The sequence below is a fragment of the Heptranchias perlo genome, chromosome 6 (assembly GCF_035084215.1).
Source record: "Heptranchias perlo isolate sHepPer1 chromosome 6, sHepPer1.hap1, whole genome shotgun sequence".
NCBI lineage: Eukaryota > Metazoa > Chordata > Chondrichthyes > Hexanchiformes > Hexanchidae > Heptranchias > Heptranchias perlo.
The window spans coordinates 63,409,275-63,432,846 of NC_090330.1; the positions used below are offsets into that span (position 1 = coordinate 63,409,275).

Here is a 23,572-nt window from a genome sequence, read left to right on the forward strand (position 1 = left end):
CCTTTTTAACGGCATGATAAATGTTAATCACGGCCAAACCACCTCTCTGGCACTGAAAATTAACTAGTACAAGTGTGGAGTCTCATTACTTCAGGTTTTAATTGTAGTTGGAGATTTAATTAAAATATTTTTTTTCCTTTCTCTTTCTCTCTTAGTCCAATCTTTCTTTCCCACTCTTTATTTCTCTTTCTGTACCTGATTTGACATTGAATTCACAATTCTAACTTACACCTACTTGGTCAGGCTGCACTGTTCATTTCACAATCCTTCAATCTGAATGATTAAGGAGTTACACAGTTGCTTGCCCTGTTCACTCAGGTCCCAGATGCCCTGTAGAGGGCGCTGCACAGTTTCCATCTCGTGTTTCCAGCAACTTTCAGTGCAAAATCTCATGGAGATTAAACAGGCAAGGGCAAGTTTAACTAACGGCGGGTGCCATTTGTTGACTGGCTACAGCAAATTCTGGGCCAATACCACTTGGCTTTTAGAGGAGGGGAGGAGTGTTCTCCAGAGGTAGCTTTATTTACTGCAGTCCAACTCTGAATGCTGCTGACATTTCTCAGGAGTGGAGACACATCATTGTTCTGAATCTACTTTAGAAAAGGTACAAGTTTTATTTTGCATATTTTCATATTACTAATTTATGCTGCTTAGTTATTCAACTGTGCACAAATTTATTTAATTTTCCTTCACACATATACATAATTGGATTTTTTTCATTCATATTTTCCTCAAGTTTCATGGAAATATTTGCACTTAATTTGAATTAAGATTTATTATGCATTACTGCTAACCATTAGAAACAAATTATGTTTGTGAGAAATAAATTGTATCTTCATAAAGATTTACCAGCTACTAAAGAAAGGGTTTGCATGGCCGTGTGTATATCTGCAGCACTGATTGGTAAAGCTGGTAAATGACCAACCTAAAAATATTAAAGCATACCAAAGTAATGATGAAGAAATAATGGGGAATGATTCCAAGTAACATGATCAGTCTATCTTTTTTAATTGGGTTGTAAACAAATAATGCTACGGACTCGATTAACCAAGTTAGTGATTCATTACCAAACCTCACTTCCAAAGTTAGTATGCAGGTGCAGCAGGTGATCAAGAAGGCCAACGGAATGTTGGCGTTTATCGCTAGGGGGATAGAATATAAAAACAGGGAGGTATTGCTGCAGTTATATAAGGTATTGGTGAGACCGCACCTGGAATACTGCATACAGTTTTGGTCTCCATACTTAAGAAAAGACATACTTGCTCTCGAGGCAGTACAAAGAAGGTTCACTCGGTTAATCCCGGGGATGAGGGGGTGGACATATGAGGAGAGGTTGAGTAGATTGGGACTCTACTCATTGGAGTTCAGAAGAATAAGAGGTGATCTTATTGAAACATATGAGATTGTGAAGGGGCTTGATCGGGTGGATGCGGTAAGGATGTTCCCAAGGGTGGGTGAAACTAGAACTAGGGGGCATAATCTTAGAATAAGAGGCTGCTCCTTCAAAACTGAGATGAGGGGAAACTTCTTCACTCAGAGGGTGGTAGGTCTGTGGAATTTGCTGCCCCAGGAAGCTGGGGAAGCTACATCATTAAATAAATTTAAAACAGAAATAGACAGTTTCCTAGAAGTGAAGGGAATTAGGGGTTACGGGGAGCGGGCAGGAAATTGGACATGAATTTAGATTTGAGGTTAGGATCAGATCAGCCATGATCTTATTAAATGGCGGAGCAGGCTCGAAGGGCCGATTGGCCTACTCCTGCTCCTATTTCTTATGTTCTTATGTTCTTAAAGTGATACTTCTTTGTCTCTGTTCCAACTGTGTGTCTGTCCTGGATTGAATGACTTGCTACTCTGCATTACTATGTCCTGATATGATGTGGAGATGCCGATGATGGACTGGGGTGGACAAATGTAAGGAGCCGTACAACACCAGGATATAGTCCAACAGCTTTATTTAAATAGGATATAGTCCAACAGCTTTATTTAAATACACCTGGTGTTGTACGACTCCTTACATATGTCCTGATACAGTGAGGTGCTAAGGAAAATGTAGTCAGGTTTGGTCACTCTGTTTCTAATTAATATTAGAATAATAACAACTTAATTCTACAGGAACAAAAGCAAAATACTGCAGATGCTGGAAATCTGAAATAAAAACAGAAAATACTGGAAAACGCCCAGGTCAGGCAGCATCTGTAGAGAGAAACAGAGTTAACGTTTCAGGTCGCCGACCTTTCATCAGAACTGGAAGAAGTTAGAGATTAACAGTTTTTAAGCAAGTACAGAGCCAGGGAAAAGGGGGAAAGGAAAGAACAAAGGGGAAGGTATGTAATTGGGTGTATCACATTCATTCTATAGGAGTGTAGCCAGGATTTTACATTTGGCACAACCCCCACAAAAAAGCTGTAGCCCTCTGCCTTCATTCAAAGAATGCTCCAGCACAACACAACAAGAACTTGCATTTTTACAGTGCCTTCAACGTAGTAAAACATCCCATGGCACTTCACAGGAGTGATTATCAAACAAAATTTGACACTGAGCCACATAAGGAGATATTAGGATGATAAACTGGATTCTTTTACCCTCAGTCTGGTTCAGCAAACACTGAGTCGAATACACCTTTAAAGTTCAACACAATTTTATTAGCTGCAGCGGACTTAGTCTACAGTATCGATTTCAACTCTTCACAGAGTCTGGTCGATTCTCAGAGCAAGGCAAGGTTACATACAAAAGTTCATGCAGTTATACCATTTCAGAGAAGGGAGGGACATGATTAACAAGGGGTTAAAACCAATCATAAGCAGAGCCTGGGCAGACCATGCTAAGTGACAGAATGGCAGACCACTCACAGGTGGTACCCATACGTGCGGACGCCGAGGTTTCAACAGGAAAAGGGAGGCATCCTTATCCTTAGCTTGGTATGTTTTTCGGCCTTGTCCCACATAGTACTGTTATTCATTACACAGCTGCATAAAGACCCCCCCACCAGACTCCAACCTTATCAGGCCTACTCCCTTGATGAACACAAAGCAGGCTTTACGCATAAAGAACTAACCATGCAGACAGGTGGCCGAAGAGAGGCCCCTTGTGCTAAAGCTAGCTAGCAAGCAGGCTACTAATTAACCTTCGCGGCATTCTCATCCCCCCCTTTTATCATTCCATGATAACTAATTATTACGGTGCTCACTGGTTCTGCAGTGCAACAACATTTAAGTAAGCAATAAACTATAAGAATTATAACAATGAATATGACTAGCCCTTAAACTAGAGAAGTCCCAATAGAACTCAGACATTTGTACTCTTATCTCTTCTCGGGAACAGACTCCTTCTAAACATTTCTTAAGTAAGCTGCGAATGTCCTTGGTCAGCTAAACCTATTCATGTTAGTTTGAAAAGGGCTAACATAGTCAAATATCCCATGGCGCTGTATTTTTTGTTTCCAGCCTAACTAGACTGAATGGTACCTTTCAGACAATTCTATACCTGTGAATTGGGGCCCTCCCCTTTATATCCCTTAATCCAAATTTTATCCCTACAATATCCCGTTAGATGCTGTACCTCATCTTAACCAGGTTCCCTTCGTGTTGGCCACCAGTCCGGGTGGAAGAGAGGTAGAGCATCTGATAATCCTATCAAACTATGATTGTCTTCCCTTTTACATGCACCTTACCCCAGCAGGTGCTACTCCCGGTACCATTAAGATGTTTTCTTAGTTGTAACCACAGAGACAATGGGGACATTCTCACTCAGGCTCTGTTTTACTATCTTTGCCAAACCCTTCATCCTCTGCTTACATTTATTACATGCAATGAAAATCAAGAAGCACATTACAACAAACTGCACTACGACTAATACATATGAAATTAATCTAATCCAAAGATGGATCTGTATATTCAGTCCCAAATTCCAGCGGTCATCTCACCAAGTGGTGACTTTAATTTGGTCAATGTCATGCTTAATGTTTTTATTGTCCTGTTGTAGGTTATAATAAACCTTCTGGGAGAGGCGTATCTCCATTCGCAATGCTTTCAAGTATTTAGGCAACAGGGGTGTCAGATACCCAAATGTGTCCTGATATTCTTTTAAGTCCTTTTTGACATTCTCAAAAACTTGTAAGGTGGTGAGGTTATGCCGGTGTATCTCTACCAGTTCCTCGGGTCCAAACTGAATCGGGACTTCAGAAATGGAGTAGAATTCTGGACTTAAAATATCACAAGTTAGACTGGCATATTTAAATGTTTTCAAATTAGTTGTAACACAGTATTCGCCCTCTCCGGCATATGCCACTTGAGTGGGTTTCAGATCCGCCTCTAGGGCCTCCATGGTACAGTTAATATCCCGATTGGTACCGGTATTGTTAAACCCACACTGTGCTTCTGGGCTGTGTCCAACAGTATGTGGACATACAGTGACAAGCATGTCTAGTAACACATCCCTTTAATTTTGTTCCAGCCAATCAGCTTAAATCTATGTCCTCTAGTTCTTGAACCCTCTGCTAGGGGAAACAAGTACTTCCTGTCTACTTTATCTGGGCCCCTCATAATTTTGTAATTTTGTATCCATCATGTGGATATCTTCTAAATATTGTTTCTGATGGGAACATAACCCTGAATTTTGGAAATCCAAATTACTATGTCCCTCTTTACTTTAATTTCAGTCCTTCTGATTGGTACCAGTGTTTCCTGACTGTTTCATTAATTAGTTGGTTTCTCTATGGACCATGTGTCAGTGCCTTGTTTAAAAGCATTTCTCACTCGCCTGGACCACATTACCCATTTCATGTTGTGCTATTGTCAAGTAACTGAGGTTGTCTGAGACTCATTCTTCAATGTATCTTCTTCATGTATCTCCGCATACTAGCAGCATCTCATAGGAATGAGCTTAGTGTTCTTGGATATTAACTTTCTGCTGGCCAGTCTCTTCTTCCTCATGGTATTCCCGAACGTGTTTTCCATGGCACACATCATATGTCCTGTAGGATTCAGTCCTGTAAAAGCAACTGGTTTGTTTAAAGAGTGGTTGCAATAGCTCACCAGGCCATAGGCCTTTGTAATCATGTTCTTCATCCTGGTCTCCGTTTCAGATGATGGCAACATACATTTGTATCTTTTATGTCCACTGTAACCATTCTTAGGTTTTCAGGTTATCTTATCAAAAAGATCAGGGGTGTCTAGAGTGCTTATCTCCCCCTGCATGGTCCCGATGTCAGGGTAGTGGCCAGGCTATTGAGTGTAGCTTTCTCATTGTTCATTATAGGCAAGGACACAAATATCTCCACGAGAAAGCTATCAATTTACTATCCTCAACTACACTTTCCTGACTTTCACTAGATTGTATATTTATGCCAGATTGATTTTTTTTTTAATCATGCCCAATTCAATGACTTTAGAGAAATTCCCATTTGGTGTAATTTCTCTGTTTCTTTACTTTAATTCTCAATCACTTCCTCTCATCCAATTTTACATAACCCATTATATTACCTATCATGAGCCCTGGAGGAACGTTACTGTCCGATACAATATTTACAGTCCGGTCCAATATCCCAAAATTTATTTATTTTACGTAATTTCTTGTTGAACCGCTTTTCATTTCCTAAGATATCCCACTACATTGTGCCCGAGTCCCTTCTATCATTTCACAATTATCCCAACTTGAGAGCAGTATTGTTGGACTGACAGGACTTGTCAATGTAAAATTTTCTTCCCTCTCAAAAAGAATTCTTCCTTGATACACAGCATTCAATAGGAACCATTTAGACTGGACTTCTTTTATTTTAAAATATAATTTGATTATCCCCTTAAATTACAAGTAAAATTTTTTCCTTTCTCGAGGGCTTGAATAGCAACTCATATAAATTTTTCTTATCAATTCCAATTTCAGAAACAAATTATGTCCAGGCTTTGTGGTTTTATAGTAGAGATGAAGTGCTCGTAATTACTTTTGGATGTAACTCCCATATCTTCCCACCTCGAGCACTCCGTCTGGGAAGACAATAAATAGGTTAAAATAAAACAGATCAAAATGTTTTCAAAAGAAGAGAATCAGGTTGATATCACAACGCTATGACATTTGGTATCTGCTGATGTCTGCAGCTAAAGTCTTAAATTTTTAACACCACTGGATCGTTTCCTGCACCAAATTTCTCCAGCAAAGGTTGCACCGTAACTTTGTAAAGCCATTTTATGTCAAAGAACTACTCTTGGTAATCCTGCACCATCAATATTCACGTGGTCCCAATAACCAGGGTCACCTGTTTTAAAAGAAACACAGAAAATCCATTGCAGCTCTTCTTGAGAGCCCAAGGGGTTAATTTGTCAAATCATCATTTATTATTATTTTGCCCAAAGGAATAATCCCTTTTACCCGAAACAAAATCAGAAAACAAAACAGGAGAGAGAAATTGCCTAGTCCCTCTCTCTCTCTCTCTCTGGAGCACGCAGCCTGTCTGAAATAAACACTGTCTCTCCCACATACAGATGTACGTAGGACTGCAGACTGGAATTCACAACCCCAATTCCTAATCTCCGTGTTTTCAAGATGTCCAAATCAATGGTGTTAACAACTGAGGCATCCGTATTAAAGGCAGTTGCTATATGATTTATCACAGACCTTTACGTCTCCATATTTGTCTATCTCTTTTACAATGTCCACCTGCATTCCATGTCTCGCTTTGTTTTAACACTTGAGTTAGGAGGTGTTGATATAATTGTTGAATTTTCTTAGCATTCTCAATGCGAGTTATATAATTTGTCAGGGAAGGTCTCCCTTCTTTGATCAGATTTTGTATTGGAGCTACTATTAGTTTCAAATAAAATTGAATAGCCCCAGAACTTGTCGAACTTCCTTATCATACTGTGGCGGGGTAAAACTGATAGGCGTTTAGTACCTTGTGTCAGTACATAGCTCAAGTAATGGACTTCCAATTGTCTAACCTATGCTTTCTTTTCATACGATTTGTTTTACATTCCTTTTTTATCAATTTTTTCACTGTAGTATTGTCTGTGTGGAAACTTATATCTCAGTCAATTGTAGCCTTTGGCATTTCCGAGTAATTGGGTCAATTTTAATAATACAACCTATACCAATTGTTACCTCATGTTCACCTGTGTTCTGGGCAAGCCTCAGACAGTTCTCAACCGACTGGGTCATTTCTATCTGTTTGAACTGCTCTTGGCATGACAGTCTGGCTTCTTGGGATGGAAGGGGTTAATATTAACTGGCTCTCTCGTGTAACAGTAATTTGATACTTCTCCCTCTGAGATTACGTCTCCACATCCCACCTTCAAATTTTCTCTTCACACAGGTTTGACTGATTCTTTTTTACTTCTCACATTTGTGGATTGCTTTATACTATATTTTTGCACACTATTTTTGAGATTTATTTTAATCACAGTGTTCAATCAATCTCAATAGCACAAAATGCTTCGAAGATCAGTTTAATTTATAACTAGAGATCATCCTGCAACTGTAACTTGTAATTCTTTAAATCTGCACTTTGTCTTTTCTTTTACAATTAAACCTCATTTTGTCTTGGTGAATTGAAAACAGATGTCGATGTTCTTGGAAGGGGTTGTAGGGGGTGGTGGTGTGTGTCAGCTTCACCTCTGACTTCTGAGCGGTCCGAATCGCTCCCACTCCCTGGGTTCTAGACCTTGGACTTATTTGGGGGTTGTGACAAAGTGCAGCGGACAACTGGTTTTGGTGCAAGAAACTTTGACCTTTATTCAAGAGAGGAAGTACAACACAACAATCTTAACACTCTAATAAAATGGGGAACACTTCAGTACACACGAGGGAAATTACAGTAGAAGGATACCTCACCCCTCCCAATCCCACTGTACTCGCTAGGTTGGACTCTAAAGGACCAGGGATAATGCTCACCAAACGAAACCTTGACAGTAATTCACCCAGAGGTAAGTCAGAAATAGATTGCAGAGTGGAAACTTTGCAGATCTTCGGTTTTCTCCCGAGTTAGTTTTCTTTGGTCGCGGTGGCTCAATATTACCCGGTTGGTTGGTGGTAATATTCAGTTGGTTGTTTCGTAAGGCCCTTGTTGCTGCGAGGTGTCTGATGGTCACTGGGACTGTTGCTCTGGTTTCTTCTTGTGTGTCGGCCTGCTTCTCGAACTGCTGTCCTTCCCTGTCGAACTGCTTTCCTTGTTGTCTGCTGGAAACTGCTTTCCTTTCCAGACACAGGCAGAACCAAGACAGTTTCTTCTTGTGTGTCGGCCTGCTTCTAGAGCTGCTGATCTTCCTTGTCAAACTGCCTTCCCCTCGCCTTGTTGTTTACTGGAAACTACAAACTGCTCTTCTTTCCAGACACAGGCAGAACCAACACAAGCAGCCCACCAGAGCCAGCAAGCCAGAGAGAGAGCGAGAGAGCGAGAGCTTTCGCCTTGTGGCTGTCTCTCTTACAATGGTCTGTTTAAACAGTTCTTACAAAGTTCTTTGATGGCCTTTTGATGTTCCCAATCATATTGCAAATTGCTTCTCCCAATGTGTCATTGTTTTAATTCTGATTTAGAGCTTGTCACATAAGGCTTCCTTTTGTATCCAACGTCCTAGGTGTTGATAGGTTTTGCATTAAAACAAAAGCATGGCCCCACCAGTCTGGAAAACGTTGCCTCTTTCAATGGGAGTGATTGTCGACTCCCTGCGGTCGGTTTTGCATGAAAACAGAGACATGTCTGAAGCAGTAATTCTCCCACCTTCCACGTGTGGGTTGTGGATTTCGTCTGGTGACCTCTCAACTATCCTTCCATTTTAGGATTATAGTCAATGGCCAAAGTTTTCCCATACTCAGGGTAAAGGTGAATTTCTTTAGGGTTTTTCTCTGAGTTTTTGGGGCATCTGTGAACTTTTGAGAATCTTACAGGGTTAAACTCTTTTAACAAACCGACGGAGTCAGATATCAGATTCACGGAGCGTTCTCAGCATATGTCAACGTAATTTGCACATAAATTCTTTTTAAAAAAAAAATTCATACCAGGAAATAACATCTCCCATTGTACATTTTAGTTTATAGTTAGTCTTCGTAAGTTCTATAATTTGCTGTCCAATTCACTTTTTTTTTCACATACTTTTAGTGGGTGTGATTATAATCAACGCTCCGAGCTGTTCCAGCTTTCCGACTTTCCCTAGCACGGTGATACCAGATAGTTTTTTTTTATCTGTCCCGTTAATTTTTTAAACCTCTTTTTAAACCACAGCCAATCACAAGATAAAAATTCAAAATGCCAATTTTTTAGAAGATCCCATGTCTGGAATTTAACATGCTCACATTTTATAAGAACCAGAATTTAATAGGTCACTTAACCTCAATAACTCCAATTTAATTCAGCAATATCAGAATTAAACACAAGACAAAACAGATACATTACACAAAAGAAGAAAACACGTAAGACGCAGTAAGAAGGGGGCGTGGCCCACAACACCGACAAAAAACACTGATCAGGACAGGCTTTTTAAAGGGACAGTACACTGGAACAACAGAACCTTTCTTTTTCGGGTCTCTGTCTTTTAAACATTTTTCTAGTCACTTAATTCTATCCATATTAAATGTACCGTCTTCGGGAAAGGGATATTTCTTAGTCCTGGTCCATTTGGACCAAACTATCAACTCGTCAGTTGTTTCTTTCCCAAAGTTTCTTTACATGTAAGCAGCAGGTGTTCCCTTTGGAGGGATTTTGCTAGCGTTGGCGCCCATGGCTTATAGTTTATACAATCCTCCACACTATAATTACACAACAATCAAGGCCTATCTTAACCATCACAATTCTATACTTGATAACTCAGCTGATTGGACAAGACGCCATATGTTCTCTACACCTACTTTAACCAGCTCAGGCGTCTGCACTTAGTTGAATCAGCTGACTTACGCAAGATTTTTTTCTTGACAGTACTGTCTCCATAAAGCAATTAGTTCTTTGGCTGTGGTACCTCTGTTATTTTTCCAAATTAATTCCTGAGCTTTTTTGGCAGCATCTAAGTTTTTAGTTCCTCCCAATGGCCATTGATCATTCCCCAGTTTCTTATTCAGTCCCCCTGACAATTGTCTAAATAGTTTTGCCTTGTCCGGATATTGCTCACACAAAGTCTGTAAGGCACTGCCCGGTTCTGCAGTGATATCTAGACAATTAACCATTTTATTTCCCGTTTTCCTTTACTCTAGTCAACTAGTCAACACAACCGTATTTGAACAGAATTTGAGGATGGTCCTGACTTCTTGTGCTTCACAATCCTAAGTGCCTGTGTGCCTCTACGCCCACTTTAGGGTCCTGACCTTCACGTGGGGGATCTCCCCTCTTAACAACCGGTCTAAGGCTGCGCGTTTGAGACAGGCACTTCCTTCTGTAGTCGATCAGCACAAGCAATCAGTTCCTGTTTTACTCAATCACCAGGGATTCGAAGTTCCTGTTTATACCCAATCACCAGGAACTCGAACCCTGACCCTCAGTGATATTTTGATCACTGACCTACCGACTCCCTTGGTACATATAGTGACCCTCAGTGCTATCCGATCACTGACCTAACCTCTGTCTCTTCCGGTATTCGCCAGACTGACCTGAATCTCGTAAGGCCACCACTCGAGTATTAACGATCGGACGACTCGTCGTCAGACTGGCGGATTGGAGGAAAACCGAGGTAGTAATGAAACTACTTACATCGGGGCGCCATTTCCTCCTCCGTGTCTGAGACGATTCGACTCTTACTTCGTGAACCCTCGGTGACTGACCGTTGAGATCCCACTTCTGACACCAAATGATAAACTGGATTCTTTTACCCTCAGTCTGGTTCAGCAAACACTGAGTCGAATACACCTTTAAAGTTCAACACAATTTTATTAGCTGCAGCGGACTTAGTCTACAGTATCGATTTCAACTCTTCACAGAGTCTGGTCGATTCTCAGAGCAAGGCAAGGTTACATACAAAAGTTCATGCAGTTATACCATTTCAGAGAAGGGAGGGACATGATTAACAAGGGGTTAAAACCAATCATAAGCAGAGCCTGGGCAGACCATGCTAAGTGACAGAATGGCAGACCACTCACAGGTGGTACCCATACGTGCGGACGCCAAGGTTTCAACAGGAAAAGGGAGGCATCCTTATCCTTAGCTTGGTATGTTTTTCGGCCTTGTCCCACATAGTACTGTTATTCATTACACAGCTGCATAAAGACCCCCACACCAGACTCCAACCTTATCAGGCCTACTCCCTTGACGAACACAAAGCAGGCTTTACGCATAAAGAACTAACCATGCAGACAGGTGGCTGAAGAGAGGCCCCTTGTGCTAAAGCTAGCTAGCAAGCAGGCTACTAATTAACCCTTGCGGCATTCTCATCGACAGGTGACCAAAAACTTGGTCAAACAGGTAGGTTTTAAGGAGCATCTTAAAGGAGGAGAGAGAGGTTCAGGTGGAGAGGTTTAGGGAGGGAATTCCAAAGCTTAGGGCCCAGGCAGCTGAAAGCACAGCCACCAATGGTGGAGCGATTAAAATCGGGGCTGCGCAAGAGGGAAGATGTAGATCCAACCATGTTTCCTATGTGTAAATTCATGATCTTGCTGCGCTGCTCTGAGCCCAGGCCAGGCAATCAGGGCCACTCGCTTCCACCTCCTGGTGGTTAGCTCTAGAGGCTATTCAGCAGGTATCAAGTCCAGAATCATACATGCCAATTATAAGCACTATAAGATGACAGCATAATTCACTCATTATCTTCTTCGCATTTCACAAGAAATATCAGTTTTGCCATTGGGATTGGAGGTTCAATCAGATCAATTTAAAGGCAGGTCTGGAGGGTACCAAAACCAATCACATTGGTTGGAGGACTGAATTGTGTGAACCAGTTAATTGGACATTATTGTCGTCCACTGTTAATATGAGGCAAAAAAAAAATTCATGAGTTGATGGCTTCTGAGAATCATAGTTATGAATGTGTTTGCTTAGAATTTGTCCCCAAAGAAATTAATTACCTTAAGCATTTATCCGCTGTTATCACTCAATTTCTAGCCTCATGTTTTAAGGCTTTAAAACAGAAAATGTTTGAAATGCACAGAACTTTGCTGTAGCTTAGCAATCCTCTCGTAGAATTTTAGTGCTGAGCAATCAGAGTGTATGGACATTTTTTAAAAAGCACAAGGCCAGCAGCAGGACTAAAAAAAAGACCAATAATCAAAAAAAAAACACTGGGAGTGTGACAGAGAAATACAAACACCAGGACTTGGAATAAAAAACCACCAAAGCACAAGTGAGGCTAAAAGAAAAATACAGGGAACTGGACTCTCTCCATTTGACCTCTTATCCTCCCTCTCCATCCCAAACTTTAAGCAACTGAAAGGCTTTTCCCAACACAGAGATAAGAAATGTTCCTCAGAGGGTTGTGAATCTTTGGAATGCTCAGTTGTTGAGTATATTCAAGACTGAGAGTGATAGATTTTTGGACACTAAGGGAATTGAGGTATATGGGGTTATGGGGATGGGGCGGGAAATTGGAGTTGTGGTAGAAGATCAGCCATGATCGGACTGAATGATGGCGCAGGCTCGAGGGGCCCTATGGCCTACTCCTGCTCCTATTTCTTATGTTCTTATGTTCTCAGTCACTCCCCCAATCTGTGGTGCTCCCCTGTTGGACTGGGGCTAGCAGCTTCCTATTTGCCATTCCCTGCCTTCCTCTCTCAACACTCTTCTCAACTGTTCCCCAAAAGGTATTATTATTCTGCAATAATCTGATTTGTGACTTGTGCAGTAATCTTTCTGCAATGGAGACCATCTCTACCATAGATATATCTGCAGAGGGTGAAGAAGAATTGGAAATTCAACATCAGGGGGAACAGCCAGAAACAAAATCTTCTGGTGAAAATGAAGGTATAGTTATATTTAACCAATATATATTGATCAGCATCTTTACAGTAAATGTGTATTTATCTTTCTCTGAGCATGGATGTGTGTACATATATGTGAGAGTGCATGATTAAGTACAAAAATGTCAAGATTCTTAAATGGTGTCTAATGTGTTAATAAAGAAAAAAATAAAGTTGGAGCTGTAAACAGCAGAAGAGAATTCTGACTCAACAACTCCACATTAAAATGATCATTTGCCAATCAGCTTGCAGAGCCATATGGCTATTCAGACTACATGAAAAGGGGAATGATGGAGTATGGAAAATACAGCAGCAAGAGCAATGAGTGCACCATTGCCATAAAATTATGTTTCATTTATACCATTGTAACAGTTGGCTTTGCATTTATATTTCTAAAATTAATTTCTTTGTCAGATTTCATTGCAATACATTGTGAACTATTGTGATCTCAATGGTCTTTATCATCAGCTACAGATGTAAATACAACATAGAGGTTTTCTCTGTGTGCAGCAAAACTCTACAGAACCAGCCTGGAGTAGCCACATAAATACTGTAGCTATAAGAGCAGGTCAGAGGCAGGGTATTCTGCAGCGAGTGACTCACCTCCTGACTCCCTTAAGCCTTTCCACCATCTACAAGGCACAAGTCAGCAGTGTGATGGAATACTCTCCGCATGCCTGCATGAGTACAGCTCCAACAACACACAAGAAGCTCGACAAAGCAGCCCGCTTGATTGGCATCCCATCCACCACCTTAAACATTCACTCCCTCCACCACCGGCGCACCGTGGCTACAGTGTGTACCTAATGTGGGCAAATTATTGGAATCAGTTCTGAGGGACAGTATAAACCGTCATTTAGAAAGACATGGATTAATCAAGGGCAGTCAACATGAATTTGTTAAGGGAAGGTTGTGTCTGACTAACTTGATTGAATTTTTTGAGGAGGTAACAAGGAGGGTCAATGAGGGTAATGCGTTTGATGTAGTCTACATGGATTTTAGCAAGGCTTTTGTCAAGGTCCCATATGGCAGACTGGTCAAAAAAGCAAAAGCACCATGGGATCCAAAGGAAAGTGGCAAATTGGATCCAAAATTGGCTCAGTGGCAGGAAGCAAAGGGTAATGGTCGACGGGTGTTTTTGTGACTGGAGGCTGTTTCCAGTAGGGTTCAGCAGAGCTCAGTATTAGGTGCCTTGCTTTTGGTGGTATATATTAATGATTTAGAATTAAATGTAGGGGGCATGATTAAGAAGTTTGCAGATGATACAAAAATTGGCCATGTGGTTGATAGTGAGGAGGAAAGCTGTAGACTGCAGGAAGATATCAATGGACTGGTCAGATGGGCAGAAAAGTGGCAAATGGAATTCAATCTGGAGAAGTGTGAGGCAATGCATTTGGGGAGGTCAAACAAGGCAAGGGAATACACAATAAATGGGAGGATACTGAGAGGTTTAGAGGAAGAGAGGGATCTTGGAGTGCTGTCCACAGATCCCTGAAGGTAGCAGAACAGGTAGATAAGGTGGTTAAGAAGGCATACAGGATACTTTCCTTTATTAGCCGAGGCACAGAATATAAGAGCAGGGAGATCAAGCTGGAACTGTATAAAACACTAGTTAGATCCACAGCTTGAGTACTGTGTACAGTTCTGGTCACCACGTTACAGGAAAGATGTGATTGCACTAGAGAGGGTACAGAGGAGATTTATAAGGATGTTGCCAGTACAGGAGAATTTTAGCTATGAGGAAAGATTGGATAGGCTGGGGTTGTTTTCGTTGGTTCAGCGGAGGCTGATGGGTGATTTAATTGAGGTGTATAAAATTTTGAGAAGCCTAAATAGAGTGGACAGGAAGGACCTATTTCCCTTCGCAGAGGGGTCAATAACCAAGGGACAAAGATTTAAAGTGATTGGTAGAAGGATTAGAGGGGAGCTGAGGAAATTTTTTTTCACCCAGAGGGTGGTGGGGGTCTGGAACTCACCACCTGAAAAGGTGGTAGAGGCAGAAACCCTCAACACATTTAAAAAGTACTTGGAAATGCACTTGAAGTGCCGTGACCTACAAGGCTATGGACCAAGTGCTGGAAAGTGGGATTAGGCTGGGTGGCTCTTTTTCGACTGGCACAGACACGATGGGCTGAATGGCCTCCTTCTCTGTTGTAAATTTTTCTATGTTTCTATCTACAAGATGCACTGCAGCAACTCATCAAGGCTTCTTCAACAGCACCTCCCAAACCCGCGACCTCTACCACCTAGAAGAACAAGGGCAGCAGGCACATGAGAACACCACCACCTGCACGTTCCCCTCCAAGTCACACACCATCCTGACTTGGAAATATATCGGCGTTCCTTCATCATCGCTGGGTCAAAATCCTGGAACTCCCTACCTAATAGCGCTGTGGGAGAACCTTCACCACACAACTGCAGCGGTTCAAGGTGGCTCACCACCTCAAGGGCTATTAGGGATAGGTAATAAATGCTGGTCTTGTCAGCGACACCCATATCCCATGAATGAATAAAAAAAGTCACTCATAAATCTCAGGTATTCGATATTTCTATTGCTTGTAAGCCAAAAGACCGTTCATCTGCCTTCGTAATATCTTTCTTATTCTGTGAATGATGCCGTTAACCCCCACTTGCTGATCAATAGCCTCAGTTATCAATGGGAAGAATCACAACCAAGATACTGCACCTCCAAGATGTTTTGATGTAATTCTAAATAAGCTGTGGTTCTCTATCTTCTTGTGTTATTTAAAACAATGCCCCCACCACCACCTTTAGTTTTTCCACATTGCTGTGAGGAGGCAATAACCTTTTGACAACAAAAGGAGAAGTAGCGCATTTGAATTCTATCTTTTAGCAAATGTTCTGTTGCTTTTTTCTTCCATTTGTGAAAGCAAATAGATTGCAGGTACATGGAGCTTAACATCTATTATCTAATATTTTCTCAGTTGGTTCATCTAATGCCAAACATGTAAACTTTCCTGGTCAGAAGAACTTAGATATATTCGAGGCTTTTAGGGAGATTGTTGTTGGTACTAGTAACATTTCTCCCTCAAAGTATTTTTTGCTTACCCTTGGGTTCTGCACTCCACAAATAATCTGCAACCAAGAGAACAAGTGGTAACGCGGACCCAGGCTCCTCACCAATGCTGCACTGAAACTAGTTGCATTTTCACTTATACCAGCATGTCCTGATTAAAATACATCTTGAATAACAACAAAAACTTTCCTTTATATAGTACCTTTAACATGGAAAAACATTCTTGGGCTCATCATAGAGCCATAATCAATGAAGTGTCAGAGAGAGCTGGCATGGATTTGTAAAGGGTAGGTCATGCCTGACGAACCTGTTTGAATTTTTTGAAGAGGTGACTAAAGTAATGGACAAGGGAATGTCTATGGATGTTGTTTATATGGATTTCCAGAAGGCATTTGATAAAGTCCCTCATAAGAGACTGTTAGCTAAAGTTGAAGCTCATGGAATTGAGGGCAAATTATTGACCTGATTAGGAAATTGGCTGAGCAGCAGGAGACAGAAAGTAGGGATAATGGGCAGGTTCTCAAATTGGCAGGATGTGACTAGTGGTGTCCCACAGGGATCTGTGGTAGCGTCAATTATTCACTATATTTATTAACGACTTAGATGATGGGGTAGAGAGCCACACATTCAAGTTTGCCGATGACACAAAAATAGGCAGCATTGTAAGCAGTGTAGATGAAAGCATAAAATTACAGTGAAATATTAACAGATTAAATGAATGGGCAAAACTGTGGCAAATGGATTTCAATGTAGGCAAGCGTGAGGTCATCCACTTTGGACCAAAAAAGGATAATTGAGAGTACTTTCTAAATGGTGAAAAGCTCAAAACAGTGGAGGTCTAAAGAGACTTAGGAGTCCATGTACATAGATCATTAAAATGTCATGGACAGCTACAGAAAAGGCTAATGGAATGCTGGCCTTTACATCCAGAGGACTAGAATACAAGGTGATAGAAGTTATGCTACAGCTACACAAAGCCCTGGTTAGAGCATACCTGGAGTACTGTGTTCAGTTCTGGGCACTGCACCTTAGGAAGGATATATTGGCCTTGGAGGGAATGCAGCGTAGATTAACCAGAATGATACCTGGACTCCAAGGGTTAATTTACGAGGAGAGATTAGACAAACTAGCGTTGTATTCCCTGGAATTTAGGAGATTAAGGGGTGATTTGATCGAAGTTTTCAAGGTATTAAGGGGAATTGATAGGGTAGATAGAGAGATACTATTTCCGCTGGTTGTGGAGTCTAGGACTAGGGAACATAGCATAAAAATTAGAGCCAGGACTTTCAGGAATGAAGTTAGGAAACACTTCTACATGCAAAGGGTGATAGAAGTTTGGAACTCTCTTCCACAAACTGCAGTTGATGCTAGCTCAATTGTTAATTTTAAATCTGAGATTGACAGATTTTTGTTAACCAAAGGTAATAAGAAATATGGGGCTAAGGCGGGTATATAGAGTTAGGTCACAGATCAGCCATGATCTCATTGAATGGCAGAACAGGCTCGAGGGGCTAAATGGCCTACGCCTGTTCCTAAGGGATTAGAGGGAGGCGGAGAGGTGGAGGAGTTTAGGGAGGGAATTCCAGAGCATGAGCCTTGGGTGGATCAAGGCATGGTCACCGACTTTGGGATGAAAGGAGGTGGGTGCACAAGATGCCAGAGTGGAAGGAACAGAGAATTCGCAGATTGGGGAAGGTTGTAGAAAGAAGCAAGGCCATGAACAGTTAGATTATTCAGTGGATTCTGTTTTCAGTGCTAGCCCATTTCAAAGACAAGGTACAATTTTATTTACCTCCCTGGGGACTTGTTAGTATCAAACCATGTCACGTTATAAGTGAACAAATGGAAGACAGATCTTAGTCAGGGTGTGTTTTAAATTATGAATGAAAATATATAGGAATAAAAATATGTGGCATGCATAAAGAGCGACAGTATTATTTCAGTTCAAATTATATTGTCTTTGTTAATTGTAGATTTATGTTTTCTTTCCAGCAGAAATTCTCACGGATGCCAAAAAGTCTTCAGAAGCTGCTCATATGGTTTGGTCCCCCTTAGTTTACTACTACATTCCAAAGGAACACTACCATTTTGCAGGTTATGAGATCATCATCCAAGAATCTGTCGACAGCTATGGAGCTGTGACGTGGCCAGGGGTGTGTCTTACTTAACACATACTAAATTTAGAACCTAGACTTGGGGAGAAGAAAAAAATGGGAGACATAGAATAAAGAAACAAATCTAATAAACATCACAGTTCCTATGGTTCACAGGAGTTGGTGTGAATTTACTATCATCTATCAATTTGTAACAGTTAAAATGATGAATGCAGTGTTTTTCAACAGTATACTCTAGCTCCAAAGTGGTGTGTGTGCCATAGAGGGGGGTCACAAGTTCATGTTTGTGATCACCAGGCTCATCCCTGTGATTCCTCCATATGCTGCATTACCAATGTCAGCCTTGTTGAAGGGAGGCATTGAGAGGAAGCTTGAGGCTTTTAACTCCCTGTTGAACGCATTTATACTTTCTTCCCTTCCTGGGGTCTCGTTATGTCATGCACCATGAAAAGGTGACGACCTGCTTCCAGGCCTCTGCCATGGCTGCTCTGTAACCAACTGCCCTGAGGTGAACTACAATGACTTAGAGGGTCTCTCACTCCAATACAAAATAAAGTTTCTTTTATTGCTTAAGCAGAGTCTCGTCATTAGGACCTTTGTACAGTTACAAAGAATTACGATTATCCCTTTGTTTTGTTCTGGCTACTACGTTATTGTATTGTTGCTTAAATGTTGAGTGCTGATGACACCTATTTGAATATCGATTTGGGTGGTATGCTGTATGAGAAAACTGAAGTAACGTACACAATTGATGCTAAATGATCCCTAGGTTTATTACTCTTAGTTCAGACCCTATGACCCCTTCCAACTAGTAGAAAAATTCAACACTCAATAGGATTCAGCAAAACAGAACAATGCCTGAGACTTAGCTGTCAATCAAAAGTCACTCTCTCTTCCCCCCCCCCCCCCCGTCCCCCTTCAAGTAACTTAGTTCTTTTACTTGTGCCAGAACCCTGACTCATCTGTATTGATCTCTTTTGAAGATATATCAGAACAAAAGACATGACCAAATTAGCATCTTTCATTACTTAAGATTGGGCTGCTATTTGGACAATTACACTGAATATTTGGGATTGAATAGGATAGCTCGGCCATTTAAACAATTAAACATTACATTTCCTATTGTGCACCAAGAACCAGCTGTAGAAATATAATTTACAATTGCATTGCCCACGGAACTCATACAGACAACTTGCCTTGCTTTGGGCTGTTGTCATTAATGCCTAGTCATTTTATTTTTTTTAATAAATCCCTCATGTTGTCATGGGTAAAAAAAATTCAAATCAACAATCTAATAGTCAGAAATTCGGTTTTGTCACATTCACTTTGAGGTTGAACATCTGTATATTATTGAAAACCTTGCATAGGGCATGCACTTTCTGTCCACAAACCTTACCTCCTGTTGACTTTTGGTCATGCTTTTCTATCAGCATTTCCCATTCAATTTTATTATGTCAACTGTCACAATGTAGTTTCAGGCTCTGGCTCAAGAGCAAGTTTCTGATGTCTCTGAATTTCATTGCCATCTTGTACGAATAAAAATACTTCTATTCATCAAGTTACTGTAGGCAATATCACAGGTAATTTTCTAGTATATATAAAAAAAATATAATTATTGACCAGAGTTATAATTGTTTCTTCCTATAGGCAGTTGAGCTGTGTCATTTTCTAGAAAACAGCTGGAAGGAATTGAACCTTAATGACAAAAATGTAATCGAACTAGGGGCTGGAACAGGACTGTTGTCTATTGTGGCTGGGTTACTAGGTTAGTATTATGAAGCATGCACTTGATTTTTATTTATACTTTTCTTCCTATTTTCATTTTCACAATAACAACTTGCATTTACATAGCACCTTTAATGTAGAAAAACATCCCGAGATGTTTCATGGTGGCATAAAAAAATGGACACCCAACCAAAAAAAGAGGTATTAAGTGAAATGACCAAAAGCTTGGTCAAAGAGGTGGGTATTCATAAAGATCTTGAAGGAAGAGGGGTGAAGAGGCACAGAGGACTGGGAAGGGATTAAGAGGGGCCTAGACAGCTTAAGGCATGACTGCCAATGGAGGTGGTGGGGGGGGGGGGGGCGGTAGGGAAGGAGTACGCAACGGACCGGTCAGAGGAACAGAGAGTTTGGGGAAGGGACTGTAGCACCGGAGAAAGATAGAGAGATAGGGATTTACACACAAAGATAAAAATTTAAAATTTGAGGTGACTGGGAGCAAATATGGGTCAGCAAGGATGGGGTGATGGGCGAGCAGGATTTGGTACAGGATAGGATGCAGACAGCAGAGTTTTGGATGAGCTCATGTTTATGGAGTGTGGAGAGCATCAGAATTGTCAGCTCTGGAAGTGACAAACACGTGGATCAGGGTTTTGCCAGCAAATGGGCTGAGGTGGGGCAGAGATAGGTGCTGTTATGGAAGGGGAAGTAAGCCGTCTTTCTGATGGAGAGGATGAGGGCCTGGAAATTCAGCTTACAGCCAAATAGGAACTTGAGTATGGGAGGAAGCTGGTTCAGTCGGGGAGGGGGATAGAGTTGGTGGCGAGGGTAGTTTTTAATGGTGGGGGCTGAAGATGATGGCTTTCGTCTTTCCAACGTTTAGCTAGAGGAAGTTATGGCTCATCCAAGACTAGATGTTGAACAAGCAGTCTGACAGCACAGAGGCAGTGGAGGGATAGAGGGAGATCGTGGAGAGGTAGAGCATCATCAGTGTACATATGGAAGCTGACCCTATGTGTCACCAAGAGCCAGTATGTAGATGAGGAAGAGAAGAGGGGTAGCAATGGATCCTTGGGGGGCTCCCAAGGTGATTCTGTAGGGGTGGAAAGAGAAGCCTTTGCTGGAGATGCTTTGGTTATACTATCATCCAAAATTAGTGCTATTTTATGACTGGCTGACAGGATTTGGATGGGAAGAGGAGGAGGGCAATCATTTTTGCTTTCCTAGAGTTCAATACCTGTACATTTCATTTATACCATGTAACAGATTAATGCAGCATAAAGTTTTGTAAAATATGGTAATTTGGCTTGAAGTTTAGATTTCTATGTTCCATCATATAATCAGACCTAAAAATTTATCCATTTTGAACATTTTTTTAATTTAAAAAGCAGGTTCTCTGCTGTTGGATTAAGTTGTCAAAAAGTATAATGATGTTGCTGAGAAGTGACAGGCAGGACAGGAGTCTGGCCTAATAACCTTCTGCTTGGGAGTGAAATGTTCAAATTCTTCATAGTAATAATCCACTGTGTGCATTTATAACTTAGTGAGGCTAATACTGTAAAGATATGACTTCTCTTATCCAGATATCTGCATATTTCAATGTTGTTGTAATTGACACTGATAGCAGTCATATGGTTTCTCTCAAACAAATTAAGTTTGGTGAAGTAGTAGATCAGCATAATCAAGAATTTTGATTTAAAGAAATCATAATCAAATTTTACTTGTGTATTTATTGACTTACATAGGCCCCCTGGCTAATGTGAAGTCACATGCACTCTATAATTTTCAATGTGACATAATTAACTTAATATGGAGCAACATATTTTAATATCATTCACTTATCAATGATATAAAATTGATATAGATAACAATTCTGTATGCACCCATATGTCTGATTATTTATGCCTTTTCTCTCAGGTGCTTATGTGACTAGTACAGATCTCGCTTGTGTGATTGGAAACTTACAATATAATCTTATGAGAAATACACGAAGGAGAAGCAAGCACCAACCCCAGGTTAAGGAGTTGGTTTGGAATGTAGATTTAGATAAAAGCTTTCCCCAATCTGTTTATCATTATGATTACATCCTAGCAGCTGATGTTGTTTATCACCATGATTGTCTGGCTGATTTACTGGCTACATTTGATTACTTTTGTCAACCAGGCAGTGTAATATTATGGGCAAACAAATTAAGATTTAATTCAGACTATGAATTTTTGGAAAAATTCAAGGCAACATTTGATACTATAATTCTGGCAGATATCCCAACTTCAGAAATGATAATACTTAAAGGGACAAAGAAAGTGTAGTTAGTGGAAAATAGGCACTTTTTCTATTGAAAGCAATGCACTTAATAATTCAGAGGAGACTGTGGTTTCTGTTAAATCTATCTTAAATAAAGCCAATACAGTATTCAATGCATTTGAAATTTTCACATTTCACATTATGCTCTACGTAAATTGCTAATTTCTGTTTCAGAAATCAGATTCTCTCATCTTGTGCACCACCTTTTATTATAACACTGAGCACACTGAAATATACTGGAAGATTTTACTGGCTATTCACTAATAGTTTTCATTGTTTGCCACAAACTGCTTTAATTTTGAATTTATAATGAAATCTGCTGCCTTTAAAAACAATTAATCTTCTAATGCAGGTTCAAGTTTAAATAATTGATTTATTGATCAGATTGATATAATAGTAATTTCTTTGCATTAACTAACCAATATGAAATTTGTATTTACTAATGAAATAGTAACATTCTTATACTAATATAAATACTATTTAAGAAAAAGCACACAAAAAAACAAACAAAATTAACCCATGAAGCACCAGCATATCTGGGAACTCTGGACCACTGGGTCAGCCAATTTTCTCACATTTCACCACACAATATGAGGCTCAAGCATCACTGAATCTCACTGCAATAATGCTGAGATATTATAAGGCACTTTGATACTGCTTTATTAACAAAATATATGCTTTTAAAATCCTGAATATAAATTAAGTAATTTAAACCAGAACGTTTGCTTTGCATGCCTTCACTATTAACTTTTATTTTCTATTATCCATATTTTCTGTTTTATCATTTATTTTTACTTATTTCCAAAGCATTAGATCTAGTTTTAATCTGTCTGCACTAACCCACTATCTATTTTCAAAGCCAGGACCACCTCAATAAGAAACAATGTTGTTTGAACTGTGGAGAATTGTAAACAATTTTACAACACCAAGTTATAGTCCAGCAATTTTATTTTAAATTCACAAGCTTTCGGAGGCTTCCTCCTTCCTCAGGTGAACGAAATGCAATCCTCGAAATGAAATCGCATTTATAATTCACAGAACAATGCTTGGTGATTACAGACAGTTTTTTCAACTGCCCGTTGCCAAGGCAATCAGTGTGCAGACAGACAGGTGTTACCTGCAAGGTCTCAGAATATACAAATCACCAAAAAAAAACAACAAACAAAAAAAAAGAGATAGAGAGGTAGAAACATAGAAAAGACAGCAACTGACCCGTTATATTAAAAACAGATAACATTTGTTCGCTGGTGGGGTAACGTGTAGCGTGACATGAACCCAAGATCCCGGTTGAGGCCGTCCTCATGGGTGCGGAACTTGGCTATGAATTTCTGCTCGACGATTTTGCGTTGTCGTGTGTCTCGAAGGCCACCTTGGAGTACGCTTACCCGAAGGTCGGTGGATGAATGTCCATGACTGCTGAAGTGTTCCCCGACTGGGAGGGAACCCTCCTGTCTGGCGATTGTTGCGCGGTGTCCGTTCATCCGTTGTCGCAGCGTCTGCATGGTCTCGCCAATGTACCATGCTCTGGGGCATC

The 23,572-nt window shown here is 40.5% G+C and overlaps 1 protein-coding gene across 2 annotated transcripts; it reads left to right on the top strand.

Moving 5' to 3' along the window:
- Positions 1 to 536: 536 nt before the first annotated feature.
- Positions 537 to 22,043, top strand: LOC137323046 (protein-lysine methyltransferase METTL21C-like). 2 transcript variants are annotated; one of them, XM_067986427.1, is made up of 5 exons: positions 537 to 604; positions 12,747 to 12,865; positions 17,891 to 18,051; positions 19,660 to 19,777; positions 21,652 to 22,043. In XM_067986427.1, the coding sequence occupies exons 2-5, from the start codon at positions 12,760 to 12,762 to the stop codon at positions 22,041 to 22,043; spliced, it is 777 nt and encodes a 258-aa protein (XP_067842528.1). In that variant the 5' UTR covers positions 537 to 604; positions 12,747 to 12,759. The 2 variants fall into 2 exon arrangements, with proteins under 2 accessions (XP_067842528.1, XP_067842530.1); XM_067986429.1 differs by having other exon boundaries at positions 17,894 to 18,051.
- Positions 22,044 to 23,572: the final 1,529 nt, after the last annotated feature.

Excerpts from the sequence above, each read along its gene's own strand:
- LOC137323046 (XM_067986427.1), top strand. The coding sequence starts at position 12,760 with ATGGAGACCATCTCTACCATAGATATATCTGCAGAGGGTGAAGAAGAA. Across the intron at positions 12,866-17,890 it reads ATCTTCTGGTGAAAATGAAG|CAGAAATTCTCACGGATGCC; the intron begins GTATAGTTATAT and ends TTTTCTTTCCAG. Across the intron at positions 19,778-21,651 it reads TATTGTGGCTGGGTTACTAG|GTGCTTATGTGACTAGTACA; the intron begins GTTAGTATTATG and ends CTTTTCTCTCAG.